The sequence below is a fragment of the Pseudoliparis swirei genome, chromosome 14 (genome assembly GCF_029220125.1).
Source record: "Pseudoliparis swirei isolate HS2019 ecotype Mariana Trench chromosome 14, NWPU_hadal_v1, whole genome shotgun sequence".
NCBI classification, from domain to species: domain Eukaryota; kingdom Metazoa; phylum Chordata; class Actinopteri; order Perciformes; family Liparidae; genus Pseudoliparis; species Pseudoliparis swirei.
The window spans coordinates 7,267,826-7,285,754 of NC_079401.1; the positions used below are offsets into that span (position 1 = coordinate 7,267,826).

Genomic DNA, 17,929 nt, shown 5'->3' on the forward strand with positions numbered 1-17,929 from the left:
GGATCTTTAAAAAAAAGGAGTGACGGCGCTTTACAAACACGGCTCCGATTCCTCAACGCCATCTCTCGCTCCTTCCTTCAGGGCCAAGTTGGAGAAGATGCCGTCCATCCCCGAGGAGCCCGAAGTGCTGGAGAGCGAGGTGGAGAGGAGGACCATGCCGGACTTTGTCAAGCCTCTGGCGGACGTGGAGGTGGTCGACGGCAAGGAGGCGCTGCTGGACTGCAAAGTGGCGGGCCTGCCCTACCCGACCATCGCCTGGTTCCACAACGGCAAGCGCATCGAGAGCAGCGAGGAACGCAAGATGAGCCAGCGTAAGCAAAGAGCCCGGCGGCCAAACGGAGGCCCTTTGGGGGGTGGTGAGCGGTGGTAAATAAGAAGGGCGTGCGTCTGTTCTCCAGACAGGGATGTCCACAGCATGGCCATTCGGAGCGCCTGTCATGCCCACGGGGGCGTCTACAAGGCCGTCATCTCCAATAAACTGGGCAAAGCGGCCTGCTACGCACATCTTTATGTCACAGGTACAGGCGGGGGGCTTCAGGTTGGACGCCATGGCTGAGGGATGCAATATCTCCCCGTTTGACGTGGATGTATTTGTGCATTTATTTGGGAGACAGATATCGTTCCTGAGCCCCCTGACGGTCCTCCGGTGATCGAGGCCATCACGGGGAAAACTATAAGCCTCAGCTGGAAGCGGCCAAAGAGGCTGGACTCTTCGTTTGGTAGGTTCATCGGGCTTCTATCATGAGAAAGTTTAAATAAACGTCCGTAAACGTCCAGATTGAGTAGAGAAACGCCGTGTGTGTGTGTGTGTGTTTAGATGCCGGCTCCTTGATGTACGTGGTCCAGCAGCAGCCTCTGGGCTCCATCCAGTGGTCTGTCGTGGCGTCTAGCCTGAGCGAGACCAGTTACTCCGCCACCTCCCTGTCCAAAGGAGTCCGTTACGCCTTCAGAATCCTGACGTCCACCGGGAAGACCCTGAGCAAGCCGTCCCCCTCGACTGACCTGGTCCAGCTGCTGGACAGAGGTGACGCGGCGGGGCTTCGATGTTTTTTTATTCTTAAAGAGATCAGGATTAGTTGATATGATGGTATCTTTTATTACCCCCTCCCCCACACACCCTGGTAGGACCCTATTTAAGGAAAGCACCGGTGATTCTGGACAAACCTGACATCGTATATGTCGTTGAGAACCAGCCCGCGAGCATCACCATCACGCTGAACCACGTGCACGCAGTCGTCGCCTGGAAAAGGTCAGTCGTTTCTCCCGCGGGTACATTACGGGGTCTGTAGGTAAAGGGCAGTGTGCAACATTAATAACAAGCAGTAATGCAGCAGGATTTTTTTTAAAGAACCGGAAGAAATGAAGAAGTGTCTCAGCAGCTGGAGCTCATGCTGGGTTTCATCCCATTTCTATTCTCATCACGGACTGTGTTTATGAATTCAGAAAGAAGAGTCTTATTGTAACCTTTACGGATTACTATTAAGATCGCAGGAGTCGAGACCCGGTGGACCAGCAGTGGTCAATTTAACATTTCATGTTCTGGCACATGTCCTCCGTGGAGCTCTGGCTTTAGTTCTCCGCGGGGTATTAGATAAGATCCTTGCACACGCGCCCACTTAACTTCTGACGCCTCTTCCCCAGGAGGGGGGTGGTGTTGGTCAACCGACTGGGGATGTATGAGATGAGCATGCCGGACGACGATCAACACACGCTGAAGCTCCAGAGGGTCAGGAGCTCGGACGCCGGTCAGCTCGTGGTCTCGGCCAGCAACCAGTTTGGCAGCGACCTCTGCACGCTTCAGCTGGCGATGGCGGGTCAGTGTGGTAGAGGCAGAACGCCACGCGATGCATTTAGCTTCCAAAGAACTTACTACTTACCGCTAAAGCCAACAGAGCGGAGCTGCGTGTCATTTCATTTGAGCTATTTTTTTGTTATTTTTCAGCGTGAGCCAAGTAAAGAATCATGATTTTAGTAACGCTTCTTTAACCCTTGTGTTGCCTTCGGGTCATTTTGACCCGATTCAATATTTAACCCTCCTGTCGCCTTCGGGTCAATTTGACCCGATTCAATGTTTAATGTCGGTGTTCTTTCGGGAGTCAACAAACAAACATAAAGTACCTCACACTTAAACTTGGAAAACAATATTAATTCTAATAATTTTCTGGAGATTTTAATAGCTGGGGTCATATTGACCTCAAGGGTAAAATATGTTCGTAAATATAAAGGTAACAGGAGGGTTAAACATTGAATCGGGTCATATTGACCCGAAGGCGACAGGAGGGTGAAACATTGAATCGGGTCAAATTGACCCAAAGGCAACACAAGGGTTAAGAATCCACTGTAACTTAAACGGGAACATTTTTCTCATGGATTTTCTCATCTTATTATTCGTCCGCAGGGCCTCCCAAGTTCGAGACCATCATGGAGGATGTGGACGTGCACATTGGGGAGACGTCCCGTCTGGCGGTGGTGGTCGAAGGGAAACCAGAACCAGATATCCTGTGGGAAAAGGTACAAATTAGTCTGACGCACGACCGCCAGCGTAATAACCACCTTCGATTGGTCTGTTGCAGGGCGCGGTGCGTCTCTCCGAGAGCAACCACTTCACATTCGTGTACGACGACCCCGAGTATTCCCTGGTTGTCCTCAACGCCCGGCCCGAGCACTCCGGCGTGTACACCTGCACTGCCAAGAACCTGGCCGGCTCCAACTCCTGCAAAGCGGAACTCACAGTTCACACAGGTCAGCGGTATGATCGTAATCCTACGAGGCGTGAAGATACGAGGGCGGAGCGTCTTTTTCATGATGAATCGCTCAATCGGTTTTGTCCAGAGAATTAAAGGCCCGTTTCCCAACAGGCTCCTCCTCCATTTGCTTTGGATCGTTCCCATTTAGTTTAGAATATGGTCATTTACTGATGCAATCTACACCATGTGAGAAGGAGGATCCCCGCGTGAAACCATCTGTCATTATGCTGGCACACATGTACAGCCAAACACACACACACACACATACAAATGCCTGTGTTGCTCCCTGCAGAGCGAAAGGAAGAAACAGAGCCAATAGAAGACAAAGGAACCATTTTGAGGAAGATGAGGCGTTTGACGGATTACTATGATATCCACAAAGAGTTGGGGAGGTGAGTGTGTGTGTGTGTGTGTGTGTGTGTGTTTGTGTGTGTGAGCAGGCTGTCTCCATTCTCCTGTCGCCGCGCAGCCTCTTGCAATGAATAATGTATTATTTAATTGGTGGAAAAGGTCAAAACTATTAGGGATTCATTGTTTAAATCTTCCTCAATCTCAGATGGATCTTGTGGAGTCATCAGAATACTCCTCATGTCCCTTTAGAGCCATTTTGTATTCTCTACGTTTATAGCTCCTGAAAACCTTCAGTTGACATTTAAGCTGATGTTATTTTATCAGACGCACTGTTCCAAAAGGTAAAGAATGAACTTCCACCCTCTAATAGCTATATTTATGTAACAAGGCCGCTCCAGCTTGTTCACTGTGAAAGAATATTCCTTTTGGTATCTTTATTCATGTCTCGTCTGGTGTGAAATGAAAGGACTCGACAGGATTTTCTTCTTTTACTGTCAAATAGAACACAAACTCTTCCTTTAGTATGTATTAAACCCCAAAACTATTGTGTTCTCGCTGTTCGACGCAGGGGGGCCTTCTCCTATGTGAAGAGGGTGATTCAGCAAAAGGGAAAGGCCGAGTTCGCCGCCAAGTTCATCTCCGCGGGGGGGAGGAGGAAAGCCGCGGCCCTCGGAGAGATGGACCTGCTGTCGGAGCTGGACAACGAGAGGATTCTCTACTTCCACGACGCCTTTGAGAAGAAGCGCGCGGTGGTGCTCATCACAGAGCTGTATCCTTTGGGATAAGGCCCAAACCTTTCCCGCAGCGCCGTTTTAAATGTGATCCGCTTCATTGCCGAAAAACAAAAGCTCCTAAACGCATCTCGAGGACACGAAAGATGCGGAGCGTTAATCCTAATGTCCCCCCCCCCCCCCCTGGAGGCATGAATGAAGCGCAGCGTTTTCCTCTCTGACTCATTGCCGATGAGCGGAATTAGCAAGAGATGGAACACGCGGGAGCTTTTGCTCATTTCTAATTAATTTCTCATGTCATGCACTTGCAATGTCTTTCTTTTTCAAAGAAAAGCACTGTTTCTTCAAGAAAGATAACATTTATCAAAAATACACACGATACATTGTTAATGTGGTAAATGACTATTCTAGGTGGAAGTGTCTGGTTTCTAATGAAATATCTCCAGAGGTGTATAGAGGCCCATTTCCATCAACTATCACTCCAGTGTTCTAATGGTACATTGTGTTTGCTAATCGCCTTAGAAGACTAATATCTGATTAGAAAACCCTTGTGCAATTATGTTAGCACAACTGAAAACAGTTATGCTGGTGATATAAGCTATACAACTGGCCTTCCTTTGAGCTTGAAGTTTGAAGAACAAAATTAATACTTCAAATATTAATCATTATTTCTAACCTTGTCAATGTCTTGACTATATTTTCGATTCAATTTTCAATTAATTTGATAAGTAAAAGTGAGTTTTCATGGAAGACACGAAATTGTCTGGATGACCCCAAACTTTTGAACGGTAGTGCATGTCTCACCTTTTTTTTTTTTTTAAACAACGTGTTTTATCCTCAACTGTCGTGTGAAGATGTCACGAGGAGCTGCTGGAAAGAATGGCCAAGAAAACCACAGTGAAGGAGCTGGAGGTCGGTGTTCCGCCGCCTGCGCCCCCGTTACGTAACATGCCCGTTGAGTTCCCCCGCCTGTGTTTATCTCTGCAGATCCGCTGGAGCGTTCAGCAGCTCCTGGAAGGTCTTCGTTACCTTCACCAGAAAAACATTGCCCACCTCGACGTGAAGGTATCCATCGTGTTTCTCCCGTCGCACGTATTCACAAGAAGCCCATTTATTTAAGAGCATATGCCCCTCCTCTCCTCTAGCCGGAAAACATTTTGATGGCAAGTCCCGCCAGCGACCTGATCCGCATCTGCGACTTCGGGAACGCCGTGAAGCTGGAGGCCTCCGAGGAGCACTACTGCAAATACGGCACGCCGGAGTATGTGGCGCCGGAGATCGTTAACCAAACTCCCGTCTCCACGGCAACAGACATATGGTGAGCCACTTGTTACTACGCCTTGTGCTCTGCAACAGAAGGAAAACTTTTATGTGGCTTTTTTTTTTTTCCTCTGGAAAACAAACTCACGTGTCCCGCTCTCCCACAGGTCCGCTGGTGTCATCACGTACCTCTGGTATGTTGGAGGGACCTGTGATCCTTTCTTTTGACTTATAGTTTTTAATATGATGTGAACGTACACAGATACCCGTCTTCCGTTTCATTTCAGCCTGACTGGCGTGTCTCCTTTTGCTGGTGAGAATGACAGAGCGACCGCCTTAAACATCCGTAGCTACAACGTGGCGTTCGAGGAGAGCATGTTCGCCGACCTCTGCAAAGAAGCGAAGGGATTCGTCATCAAGCTTTTGGTGGCGGACCGACTGTAAGTATCTTGATGACCATAAACGTATGTAAATGTGCATCGTTTTGACCCACCAGGATGTCCTTTAACAGTAGCGTGCTCCTTCCTCATCTTGTAGGAGGCCCAGTGCCATCGAGTGCCTTCGTCAGCCTTGGTTCAAGGTGAGTTATAAAATACATTAAATCCAGGTGAATAGGATCAAATGTATTTTAACTAATATATACTAACTGTAGCAGGTCTCACGCCGCTACCCGTGGGTTTCCCCCAAAAGCTCCAAGGAGCAGCCAGGCACCAAGAGGTTTCGTTGAACGACATTTTATTCACACACACAGCAGACCGCAAAACCTGCGCCTCTGCTCACTCCTCCTGCTCCACCCTCAACTGGGAGCTTTTATGAGGGCGGCCTCGGCTGCTGACTGATTGCCAATCACCAGCAGCCGAGGCCAAATTAGAGACAGCTGCCACACTCCCCACCACCCGATTTAGGCCAGGGCTCATCCGGCCTAACCTACTCCCCCCCCCCATGAGAGTTTGGGCGGAGGAGGGGGCTCTGGGGGACCGGGCTCAGGACGTGGGGGCTCTGGGGTCCACCGGGACCTGAAGCCCGCCGGGATGGAGACGGAGCCGGGGTAGCTGGCGCCGCTGCCGGGGCCCGGGGTCGGCCTTCCACCGACGGGTCCCAGGGAACAGGGGTCGTCGGCAGCGCCGACGAGACGTGGGAAACCGGGGTCGGCAGCTCCGACGGGTCCTGGACCTCGGGGTTCAGCCGCTCCGACAGGTACTGGGGCTCCGACGGGTCCTGCGGCTCGGGGGTCGGCAGCTCCGACGGGTCCTGGACCTCGGGGGTCAGCAGCTCCGACGTGTCCTGCGGCTCGGGAGCTCCGACGGGTCCTGGACCTCTGGGGTCGGCAGCTCCGACGGGTCCTGGACCTCTGGGGTCGGCAGCTCCGACGGGTCCTGGACCTCGGGGTTCGGCAGCTCCGACGGGTCCTGGACCTCGGGGGTCGGCAGCTCCGACGGGTCCTGGACCTCTGGGGTCGGCAGCTCCGACGGGTCCTGGACCTCGGGGTTCGGCAGCTCCGACGGGTCCTGGGGAACGGGGTTCAGCCGCAGCGCCGGCAGGTCCCGGAGGGCCTTGAGGAACCGGCGGTTCTCCTCCGCCCGCCGCATCTCCTCTATACGGGCCAGCATCCGCCCCAAGCTGTCCATCAGCTCCTCTTCCGGATCTGGCTGCATCTCTTCCAGGAGCTTTATTCCAGGGGGCCCCACGTTGGGCTCCACTGTAGCAGGTCTCACGCCGCTATCCGTGGGTTTCCCCTAAAAGCTCCAAGGATCAGCCAGGCACCAAGAGGTTTCGTTGAACGACATTTTATTCACACACACAGCAGACTGCAAAACCTGCGCCTCTGCTCACTTCTCCCTGCTCCACCCTCAACTGGGAGCTTTTATGAGGGCGGCCTCGGCTGCTGACTGATTGCCAATCACCAGCAGCCGAGGCCAAATTAGAGACAGCTGCCACACTAACATTAAACCTCCTTACATGAATTCTATGTTTAAATAAGCAAATGCATCTTTTCCATTCCCTTAGAACATTTTCATTGTGTTGAGTCCAAAGTTTTTTTTACAGAGGCAATTTTGGATAGAAACAAATATATTTTCACTATGTTTGAAGGATAAAATGTCTAAATTAAGCTATGAATGATATATGAGTTTGAGTTAACGCTGACTCTGCTCCTTTTTGTCTTGCAGTCGTCAACGAACAAGAGCATCAACACAGCGATGCTGAAGCAAGTCTTGTCTCGAAGACGATGGCAGGTGAGCCACTGAACATTCATTTATTATGTGGAAATGAATGTCTGATACACCGAGGGCCGTTTCCCATAAAATTATAGTCCTACATTCCTTATCTTCCTGCACTAAATGAATAGATTACCGAAAGCAGAATGAGTCCAGAGGCCTAAATTAAACCTCTGAAGTTGGCAGCATGTCATGCTTTCTGTCATTACAGATTTTCAACCACTATCTGTTTCAGTCAAACGGTGGAATAATGACTCCTTAAAGCAGGAAAAGTAAACTCACGTTGTCCTCTATTTTCTTTCTTTTTTTCAGCGTTCCCTTATCAGCTACAAATCCAAGATGGTGATGCGGTCGATCCCAGAGCTTTTGAATGAGTCATCGAAGCACGTCTCCATTGCCGTGGCCCGGCATTTAAAAGAAGGCTCCCCGCCACCCTCCTCTTCCTCTGACTCTGATGCGGACATCGATGAGCTTCCCTTCATCCCGATGCCGCTGTCCATGGTCTTCTCCGGGTCCAGGGTCTCCCTCAACGAGATCCCGGGGGACGAAGACGTCGCGGCGTGGCCCGGCGGCACTGCCGATGGGACGAGGAAAAAGGACAACGCGGAGACGGCTGGTACGAGAGGAGGGGCTAGTAAAGGGGCGAAGGATGAGGAGGAAACCCCAGTTGAGGAGAGGATGGAAAAGACAAAACAAGCTCCCCTTCAAAAAGGATCAAGCGTGGAGGCGGACGAAAGTCAGACGAAAGCCAGGAGGGCCACGATGAGGAGAGGCAGCTCTGCGGATTCAGCTCTGCTTCTCCACATGGACCCAGAAGAGGAACACGCAAAGCAGGATTCAGAAGAGAGTAACAAGAGCCTGAAGAAGGCGGTTTCCATGGAACTACCCAATCGCAGCCCGAGCCCCGGGGTGGCGACGCTGAGCCAGGAGGATTATGCCCTCAAGCTGGAACTGATGAGGCAGCGGCTGCTCAGGGGAGGAAACGTGGACAAAAAGATGAGCGGCCTGCGAGGGCCTTTGTTTGAAACACTGGGCATGGAGGACGAGAGGCGCACCGCGTCTCTGGATCGTAACTTGAGGAGATCGAGGGCGGGACCATCGGCGCTCACCAGAGCAGCGTCTTCAGAGAACCCCGGAGAGGACACGCCAAAGACCAAGGTTTTACTGAAAAGCACCTCCTTCACGCAGGGGGATTCCGAGCCCATGCCCTTGCACCGCAGGTTCGGAGCCCCCTTAGAGATCCCATCGGTGGGCAACGGCAGCGTAGAAGGGAAAAAGCTCCAGGAGGCCACCTCGATGTCCGCGATCACGGAACAAACACCGTCTCCGTCTGCCTCCCCGACAAAGAAGACTTCCTTTATCCTCCTGACACCGGGGAGGTTGGACCAACAGCAGAAACGGAACAATGGAAAAGAACGTGATGATATGCAAAGTATGAATGAGAAGAACCGGGATGGCGTGGCAGGGAAACGGACCAAAACCCAGTTAGAGAAGCCAGATGAAGTAGAACCGAGATCACCCGCCGTTATTACTCCTAGAATTGTAATAGAGGATGATGATGATGATGATGATGAAAAGAAAGAAGATCAAGAGTTACGTATTAATGAAAAGGATATGAAAGATCAAATGCAAAATAGTAAACCCTCCTCTGCATATGCGAGTGTCATCGAAGCTGTGGCAGCCACATCGAGTGGCTCGAGGTCGAGCCTCACGTTACCCGAGCATCCAGCGGTTTTCGCCAAAGTAGCGGCGGCCGATCGATCTCCTGGTTCAGCTTCCAGCTCGCCAAACCTCGATCCGGCTGCCGGGTCCCGCCACCCTGTGCTGAGAACAGACATCAAAGACATCGACTCTGAGGAGGTCTTTGAAGCCCGGTTTAGGAAGCGGGAGTCGTCTCTGACCCGTGGCCTCCGAAAACTGACCAGGAACAAATCGGAGGACAAATCCCCCGTGCTGAACCGGAAGGGGGGCGAGGAGGTCTACAGGCCGGGGCCTAGGGGGGCGCCACTTGAAATGGTGTCCAAAGGACTGCAGAAGAAATCCAAGTCTGTTCAGGATTTGAGAGAAGAAGAGACGGAAACGGGCTTGGGCCGGATCGGGAGGTTCTCCTTGCGGTCCAAGAGGTCCCCGTCTGTGGAAAAGAAGGATGAGAAACCAAAAGAGGAAAAGCATCAGGACGCGCCGAAAGCCGCTGTCAACAAGAGGGTTTCGTGGGCGATCGGTCACAGTCGGTCCCTGGATACGAAGGAGCCGAGCAGTGCAGGGGCCCAAAGGCCGCTGGATGAGAGGGAAGAAAGAAAGGAGGACGAGTCATCGGTTTCTGCCATGAGGCGCAAGTTTGAGTCCAAAGTGGCAGGAATCTCTGCCAAAATAAGGACCCAGTCCGAGGAGAGGAAGGATCTGGTGCAGAGGGATTTGAAGAAGGTCACCGACTCCCCCGTTCTGGCAATGAGACACAAGTTCGAGAACAAAGTGGCGGGAGCGACCTCAAAGATCCGCACTCAGTCCGAGGAGAGAAAGGAGGGCGAGGAGGGCGAGATGACGCCTCTGTTCACCCGCCATCGCCATTCCCAATCCGAGGGGCGGGGCCTCAAAGGGATGGGCATCCCCGAGAATGAGCTGGCCAAACAGACGGGCGCCGCGGCGTCCAAGGAGTCCATCGAATCCGCCTCCAGCGTCCATTCCGAAAAGACCGCGAAGACGGACCGGCGATCCCGGTGGGACAGGTGGGGTTTGACGAGGGGCAAGAAGGACAAGACCCCCTCGTCTGCCGCCCCCACAGAGGAGGGGTTGTCACGGAGCCGGCAGTTCATCCGCTCGGCTTCGGACTTCGCCCCCGTGTTCCACATCAAGCTGAAGGACCACGTCCTGCTGGAGGGGGAGTCGGTCACCCTCAGCTGCCTTCCAGCCGGGAGTCCACACCCGGACATCTCGTGGACGATGGGTACGCGACTTCAAGCCTCCCGGGGATATTTAGACCCCTGTTCCGTTTCTAATAAATGTGCCGCGTGTTCCCAGACCGGAGACCTCTGCAGGTGGATGAGCGGCTCGACCTGATGTCTCATCCAGATGGCCGGCAGCTTCTCACGATCGTGAAGTCCAGCCGGAGGGACGCTGGGGTTTACGAATGCGTGGCGACCAACCCCATCGCGACCATCACCACCTCCTGCACGCTGACCATCGCTTGTGAGTCGCAGCTCCGCCAGAAAGAAGTGTGTGTACTTCATGTTGTTGTTGGACTGTCGCGAGTTTTCCTCGAGGTCCGCGCTGCTACTTTTGCCTTTCGCGGACACACACCAGTTATCCTCATGATGCGTCTTCCATCATTACATTTTAATTGCGGGGAGAACGTAATGGGTATTGATACAGTCGTAATGATTATCAATGTCGGGAGATTAACTTTTACAGTGGATTGGCTTAATGGATTTCTGGTGGCTTTTCTCACGTCCATGGTGTAATGGAAACAAATGACGCTTCCGGTGATTTGGAAAACCGTCTGCGAGCGGATCATATTTAAGACTCCAGTCTAATGGTGTGTGAAGAAAAGGCGCCGCTCAGAAACCCGAGAACCGTAATAAGACTGTTGAGGTTTCAGTGGTAAATACACGTCTCGGATGTCGAGTGCAATCGATTCCATTTGAACTTTGTTTGTCGAAGGCTTCGGACGTGTGGCGTTTCTAATATCGCCCGCTGGTGTTATTTGTGTCCCCTTGATAATCTTGTGATGTGAGAAAAATACCTCAGGCAGCAGCCGGTTCACAGGCTTCATTGGAAATACTTCAAAAGAGCGACACTGCTTGGTGTCACGAGTGATTTGGTGTCACGACAGAACGACACTCCATCGTCTGGATCGAGTTAAAAACATATTTTTCTCCTGGGCTCAAGAAAATGAACATCTGGTCTTACCTTCATCTTAATGTGACATTTTAGGATCGTGAGGGGAGGGGGGGGGGGGGGGGGTTCTGAACACATTTCATCACTTCTGCCCGGTGTAACCATGCAGCTCGCGTGTGTCTGAGTATCTCTCGTCTAAATTGCCCTCTTTCAACCTTTTTTAAGGTGTCCCCAAACGGCCCGGGACCCCCGAAGTCCCCCAGACCTACAACAACACGGCTCTGGTGCTCTGGAAGCCAGCGGACTCCAAGTCTCCGTGCAGCTACACCCTGGAAAGCAAAACCGAAGGTGGGTCTGTTATTGGTATGTCATGGAGCGACATATGGGCCACCTGTACTGTTCTCACTAAAGGGTGATGTATAAACTCTTCGGCTGTACATACAATAATACATCCTTATGCAGTGGACAGTAAACTAACAATCGGCAATATTGTATTCAAACCAAAGAAGTATTAAGATAAACATGTTAATATACATGTAAACAGTGGATGAATTATGGATGAAGCCGATTTAGTGGACTTTAAGGCGAGTATTGAGCAGATTGTAAACTGATTGTCACGTAAAGGGAACTTCCTGAACGTCACTTTCGATTACTGCGTGTGTTTACGATTTACTTTGTGCAGCTAATCAGGCTAGAGGGCTTATAAAATATACAAATACACTGGTTATAACACATCACTCAAATATAATCTATAGTAGGTTGTGAAATACTGGTTTGTAGTCGCACCAACCCGGTGGAGCAGACTCTGACCTTTTCCGCTCCGATAGATTTCCGTTTTATTGGCTCGTCGTCTCATCCCAAACATTTCCTTTGCCAGGCAGCATTGATTCAGGTACTCGCAGAATAATCTGTCCCTGCCTCATTTACATTCGGCTTCAGGCCTCTTTTACCGAGAGTTAACTTGTTTGCGTGTGTGCAGTGCGTGGTCGCCATCTGGTGGTCGCTATATGAACTACAATATGTCATTTGCCACTCCAAGCGACAAAAATAAGTTTGTTTTGTAACTTTTAACTTTTTACCCATTCAACATTGTTCTCCTGATACTTGTCTTTCCTCTCTTCCTAATTCTTATCTCCACACATCCAGCATGCTTCAATATAAAAATAAATACCTATCCAGCATTCGGGGGCCTTGTTTATAACTCTATGCTCTATCCATAAAGATCACAGTAACGTCATATGAAGAGCACTTATTCCTTTTGCAGTTGATTCTAACTGGCTGACTGTGGCCACTGGAGTTGTGGACTGCTACTACAATGTCACCGACCTGCCACCAGGGGGCACTTTTAAGTTCCGAGTGGCCTGCACCAACAAGGCAGGACAGGGCCCGTACAGCAACGGCTCTGCTCCAGTCAGCCTGGACTCCACAGGTATTAAAATGCTCCAATCACAACATGGTGGATGAAAGCAGTCATTTAAAAGTCCTTTAAAAGGCCGTGCTTCTGTTTTCCCAGCTGGAGGAGCTCCACCCGCCACGGCCGTCGTGAAGACGGTCCCATCTCCGGTCGTCCCCTCCTCGGTGACCGCGTCCCCGTTAAAGCCGGTCCAGAGCCCGGCTCCGGGGACGGCTGATGCAGCTCCGCCTCTTCCACTTCCACCTGCGCCCTCTCTGTCTTCCGGCCCTGCGACAAATCCCGCCGAGCACGCTCCAAAAATAAGCTCCTCTCATCCCTCTTCACCCGCAGTCAAAGCACCTCCGCCCTTTGTCCTCCCCAAACCCCAGAGTCCGGTGAACGTGGTGTCTCCTATGACCCAGAACCCACCCATATCCCCGCCCCCGCCTCTTGTAACCCCGACGCCGTTTAAACCGGCGGTGGCCTCGGTGCCCACGTACGCCCCCACCACCACCGCCACAGCCCGCGTGACCCCGACCCCCGTCCCCTTTTGCCCACAAGTGCTCCAGTCCTCCAGCCTGAGCCCCATTGGTGACGGGGTCGGTGGCCCCAGCAGAGGCCCCCCATCAGGACGCACTACGCCCTCCACTGCTCTGCAACAGGGGGTTCCACAGAAACCGTACACTTTCCTGGACGAGAAAGCCAGGTGAGACAGAAGGAGTATAAATCCTCTGATGTGGGGGCCATCATGAGTACATTATTATGGATTATTGAACTTCTTTGATTTAAAAAAAAATGTGTTTTAATCCGCAGATTCAATGTTGCCAGTCTATGAAAACTGAGTTAAATAATCCTGCTTTATTGCCTTTATGCACTTTCAGAGTGTCCACCATGCTGACACTGAGGACATTTGTATGATTTGTTTTTGTGGGACTTGCAATATTTAAATGTTACTTTAATTGTAGAAAATATTTTTTCCATTAAAAAAATAAATAAATTAAAAAGATGATACAAATCTTGCTAAAACTAATACTGGACAATAATGATGTATATATCATAATTATATGGTTATTGAAGAAAGAGAATTCCTTCATATAAATCCAAATATTGGATCACACGTCTGATCTTCTCCATCTTCTTCTTTTGTTCGAACGGTTCAAATGTTTGTATTTCTTTGTTTTTTTCCAGGGGGCGTTTTGGAGTCGTCCGAGAGTGCCGCGAGAACACGACGGGCAACATCTACATGGCGAAGATCATCTCCTACAACCAGGCGAACAAGCAGGAGGTCCTGAAGGAGTACGAGATCCTGAAGACCCTCCACAATGAGAAGGTCATGGCTCTGCACGAGGCCTACGTCACGCCGCACTACCTGGTGCTGGTGGCGGAGTACTGCACCGGCAAAGAGCTGCTGTACAGCCTCATCGACAGGTAGGAGGTCACGGAGGTCACGGAGGTCACATGAGCCCCGACTTCTAACAGGCCCACGAGCCAAAGATGACTCATTTCAATCAAGGCTTCTCCTCCTTTAGTTAAATGGAGAATTTGTATTGAATTAACGTATAAAAATAGTTTGAGTATATGTGCATGTATTCAGGCATAGTGGATGGGGGTAATTCCGAAAATATTAATAAAAAATTTAAAATCCCAACACAGAAATTAAGAGATATTTATTATTAGTCTATTAATAGACTCCACAGCAGAGTTGATTTCTTTTTCCATACCGGCATTTATTAACCACGCCGTCTAATGACCTCCAGGTTCCGCTACTCTGAGGACGACGTGGTGGGCTACCTGGTCCAGATCCTTCAGGGGGTGGAGTACCTCCACAACCGGCGCGTCCTCCACCTGGACCTCAAGCCCGACAACATCATGGTGACCAACCTCAACGCCATCAAGATCGTGGACTTTGGGAGCGCTCAGAGCTTCAACCCCCTCAGCCTCAAACACTCTGTCCCGGGGGCGGGAACACTGGAGTACATGGGTGAGGGCTTTTTTGTAATGTCCCGTAGATCTTTTTTTCACAACGCTCAGGCCATAATATGTATTATACATGTTCCTCCTCAAAAAGCTCCCGAGATGGTCAAAGGGGAGGTGGTTGGTCCTCCTGCGGATATTTGGACTGTTGGCGTTGTGACCTTTATCATGTAAGTATGGGACGTCTATCTGGAACTGGTTTCTATTTTTTTTATTATAAGACAAAAGACAATACATAGACATAACACCTGGTTTCTATTTCTATTAACACATGAGGAACGTTCATCTTCAGATGAAGTATCTGTGGCATGTGTCTTCAGAGCTCAGGGGAACTCTTGCGTGGGCATATTGCATGAAAATGAACGCTCCCAAAATCATTTCTTCATCTGCATTGAAAACAATAAAATACTTAATTGTAGCAGGTCTCATGCCGCTATCCGTGGGTTTCCCCCAAAAGCTCCAAGGATCAGCCAGGACCCAGGACCCGTCGGAGCTACCGACCCCGGTTTCCCACGGCTCCTGGACCTCGGGGGTCGGCAGCTCCGGCGGCTCCTGGACCTCTGGGGTCGGCAGCTCCGACGGGTCCTGGGGAACGGGGTCCAGGAGGGCCTTGAGGAACAGGCGGTTCTCCTCCGCCCGCCGCATCTCCTCTATACGGGCCAGCATCCGCCCCAAGCTGTCCAACAGCTCCTCTTCCGGCTCTGGCTGCAAAACCTGCACCTCTGCTCACTCCTCCTGCTCCACTCTCAACTGGGAGCTTTTATGAGGGCGGCCTCGGTTGCTGACTAATTGCCAATCACCAGCAGCCGAGGCCAAATTAGAGACAGCTGCCACATTCATGTTTTCTTGACGTGTGTTTTTAACCCCCTAAATGAATCATTTGCGATGCCTTTTGGATCCATCCAGCTCAACTCTGTGTTCCTTTGCTCAGGCTCAGTGGCCGGCTGCCCTTTGACGATAAAGACCCTCTGCAAGTGGAATCCAAAATCCTGACGGCCAAGTTTGACCCCACTAAACTCTACCCCAACGTGTCCCAGAGTGCCTCCTCGGTTCTCAAGAAGATGTTGAGCAGTTACCCGTGGTGAGAGAATAGCATAAAGAATAGACAGGCTGCGTTCTGTGTATTCCTGCGTGTATTCCTACGTGTATGGCGTATCCCTGTATGTATTCCTGAGTGTATTCCTGTGTGTATTCCCAGGGCCCGTCCGACCACACGGGACTGCTTCACCCAGGCCTGGCTGCAGGACTCGTACCTGATGAAGCTGAGGAGGCAAACTCTCACCTTCACCTCGGGCCGACTCAAAGAGTTCCTGGTGGAGCAGCAGGGCCGCCGCACGGACGACGCCACCGAGCACAAGGTGCTGCTGCGCACCTACCAGAGCTCCCCGGCGCCCGGCACCGGCCCAAAGTGAGATGGGCCGGCAGTGACTTGTTCACGTAGGTCAGAACTGCTCAGAAACTGCTCATCCTTTGAGAGGACACTGGATGCTCTTTGGTTTTCTTTGATTGCACACTTTCTCGGTCCCCTCGTGAGTTCTGAACGTGCACATTGATTCATATGATTGTTTTTTGTGTGAACATCGGTCTCCACTGCGCGATCGGACCCCGGAGCATGCATACGTATACCGTCAGCGGCTCCCCCTTGTTTCTGTCACTACATGTGTAAGTCAACAACTCACGTGAAATGTACCATGATTTAAAGCTGCTAATTTTATTTTATTTTTTAGCATTTAACTACACCTTTTAAAACTCAAAACCAAAAAATATTCTTTTTTTCTTTTTTTGTGTGGAAACTGTTTACTTTTTACATGTTAATTTATTTGTGCGTGTGTGTGTGTGTGTGAGTGCGAGAGCTAAAAAAGGAAAAAGATATAACTAGCGTGCTCGTGATCGGCGTTCAGATTCACACCGTGAAAATGAACTAATTTAGGCCGAGCTAGGAACTTCTGGTACAACTCGTCGTCCTGTGGTTGAAACTAAACTGTCATGAAAAGTCATCCGCTGTGGTTTTCTCATATCTCAGATCACGATCACCCAGTCAGTGCCTCAATCGGATCGATAACCACAATGTTTCTCTTGAATGTGTCTCCACGTGGTAAGAATTCACAATTGATTGACAAACGTTTGACTGCAATATTTGGACTTTACAACGACGCGGATGCGTCCTCATCCACGCAGTCCTTGTAATAATAGACGGTCTTGTGTATTGCTCTATCACAGTGTTCCCTTTTTGTATGAATTTGGACGTTTAAAGATTTATAAATGTACCAATTTGCGGTGTTTATATGTGGGGGGGGGTGAAGATGTTTTTATGAGAAGGTATGTAATAAACTATTGATACAATTGGGAAAGGTTACTTGCTTTAAGCTTTGTGGAATTGTGCTCATTATTCAAATTATATATGTATTATGTGCAAAACCATGCAGTGGCCTCGATGCATTCAAGTGCACCAACCAGATCCAGGACGCTGCGGTTGTTCACGCTGGCTCATTGTTGTGGTTCACACACACGCTTGTTTCCAGATATTAGAAATAACAAAATATTAACAAAGGTGTGACAGAGCGTGCAAAGGAAAAGGTAAGCTTGCAACGATAACATTTTTATTTCTATGTTGTGGCAGCACAGTGAAGGTTGTGCAATATGGCACAAAATAGATGTCAGCCATGAGACACTTTGCAATTTAACATGTAGGATTCTACGTAGCATTAAAGTTTGTAAATCTATAAGCAGCACTGCTTTCTGGCAGTATTGCATTTTTATGTATGTTAACCATGATATAGGATGTTATTCACCTTCTGTTGATACAGATAATAAAGAATGCACGACTCAATGCAGCAACAACAACAAGGTGAACAAGTGAATGTTTGTTTAGTCTTTTCCTGCAAAGGAACACAACAATAATGGCATTGGAAGGAACACCTCTCACTTCTGAGAGAAACTATGACACGTGTGTATACAAGCTGTTTATTTTACACACTTTGACACCCAGACTAAACTAAAACGTCCAGTTCTTCCCGAGCAGACAGACTTTGAATCCCATTTAGGAGGAGGAAAGAAATAAAGAAAAAAGAAGCATTCCGGAGAAAGAGACGACACTTGTGCGACGGTCCCTGACTCGAGGCGGTTTCAAGGGGGCCCGAACTGGGCGTTTCTTTAACGCTTCTTCTCAAATCTATATATATTAGCCCTAATATTGCCCGTTACACAACAACCACAGTAGTACAGACCCACGTCTGGGAGTAGAAAACATCGCGAAGCGTGTCCGTAGTATCGCACAATGGAAATATTAAAAAAGTGAAGTTAGAAGTTAGTAAATAAAATGGCGTATTTAATATTTTAACGTCGTGTCTGTGTAGTTGAAACCCTGCAACAGGCGGTTGATCTTCCTACTGCACAGTGGCTGGTGTGCTAGTGAAGTTTGGA

At 50.0% G+C, this 17,929-nt stretch overlaps 1 protein-coding gene across 3 annotated transcripts in view; it reads left to right on the forward strand.

Annotated features, from left to right (window-relative positions):
• The window catches only part of spega (striated muscle enriched protein kinase a), a 42,200-nt gene extending 25,338 nt beyond the window's left edge, over positions 1 to 16,862 (forward strand). For 2 of the 3 annotated variants that reach the window (XM_056430835.1, XM_056430836.1), the window contains exons 16-42: positions 82 to 311; positions 399 to 518; positions 615 to 719; positions 818 to 1,024; positions 1,126 to 1,249; positions 1,642 to 1,814; positions 2,399 to 2,511; positions 2,574 to 2,742; positions 3,040 to 3,139; positions 3,667 to 3,867; positions 4,684 to 4,741; positions 4,817 to 4,894; positions 4,975 to 5,147; positions 5,257 to 5,283; positions 5,377 to 5,529; positions 5,627 to 5,669; positions 7,258 to 7,323; positions 7,618 to 10,249; positions 10,324 to 10,491; positions 11,365 to 11,487; positions 12,392 to 12,568; positions 12,653 to 13,238; positions 13,721 to 13,960; positions 14,290 to 14,513; positions 14,601 to 14,676; positions 15,438 to 15,587; positions 15,705 to 16,862. In XM_056430835.1, the coding sequence (XP_056286810.1) occupies positions 82 to 311; positions 399 to 518; positions 615 to 719; positions 818 to 1,024; positions 1,126 to 1,249; positions 1,642 to 1,814; positions 2,399 to 2,511; positions 2,574 to 2,742; positions 3,040 to 3,139; positions 3,667 to 3,867; positions 4,684 to 4,741; positions 4,817 to 4,894; positions 4,975 to 5,147; positions 5,257 to 5,283; positions 5,377 to 5,529; positions 5,627 to 5,669; positions 7,258 to 7,323; positions 7,618 to 10,249; positions 10,324 to 10,491; positions 11,365 to 11,487; positions 12,392 to 12,568; positions 12,653 to 13,238; positions 13,721 to 13,960; positions 14,290 to 14,513; positions 14,601 to 14,676; positions 15,438 to 15,587; positions 15,705 to 15,918 (6,730 nt within the window). In that variant the 3' untranslated portion in view covers positions 15,919 to 16,862. The remainder of the gene's footprint in view (positions 1 to 81; positions 312 to 398; positions 519 to 614; positions 720 to 817; positions 1,025 to 1,125; positions 1,250 to 1,641; positions 1,815 to 2,398; positions 2,512 to 2,573; positions 2,743 to 3,039; positions 3,140 to 3,666; positions 3,868 to 4,683; positions 4,742 to 4,816; positions 4,895 to 4,974; positions 5,148 to 5,256; positions 5,284 to 5,376; positions 5,530 to 5,626; positions 5,670 to 7,257; positions 7,324 to 7,617; positions 10,250 to 10,323; positions 10,492 to 11,364; positions 11,488 to 12,391; positions 12,569 to 12,652; positions 13,239 to 13,720; positions 13,961 to 14,289; positions 14,514 to 14,600; positions 14,677 to 15,437; positions 15,588 to 15,704) is intronic. The other variant, XM_056430838.1, reaches the window with a different exon arrangement.
• Positions 16,863 to 17,929: the final 1,067 nt, after the last annotated feature.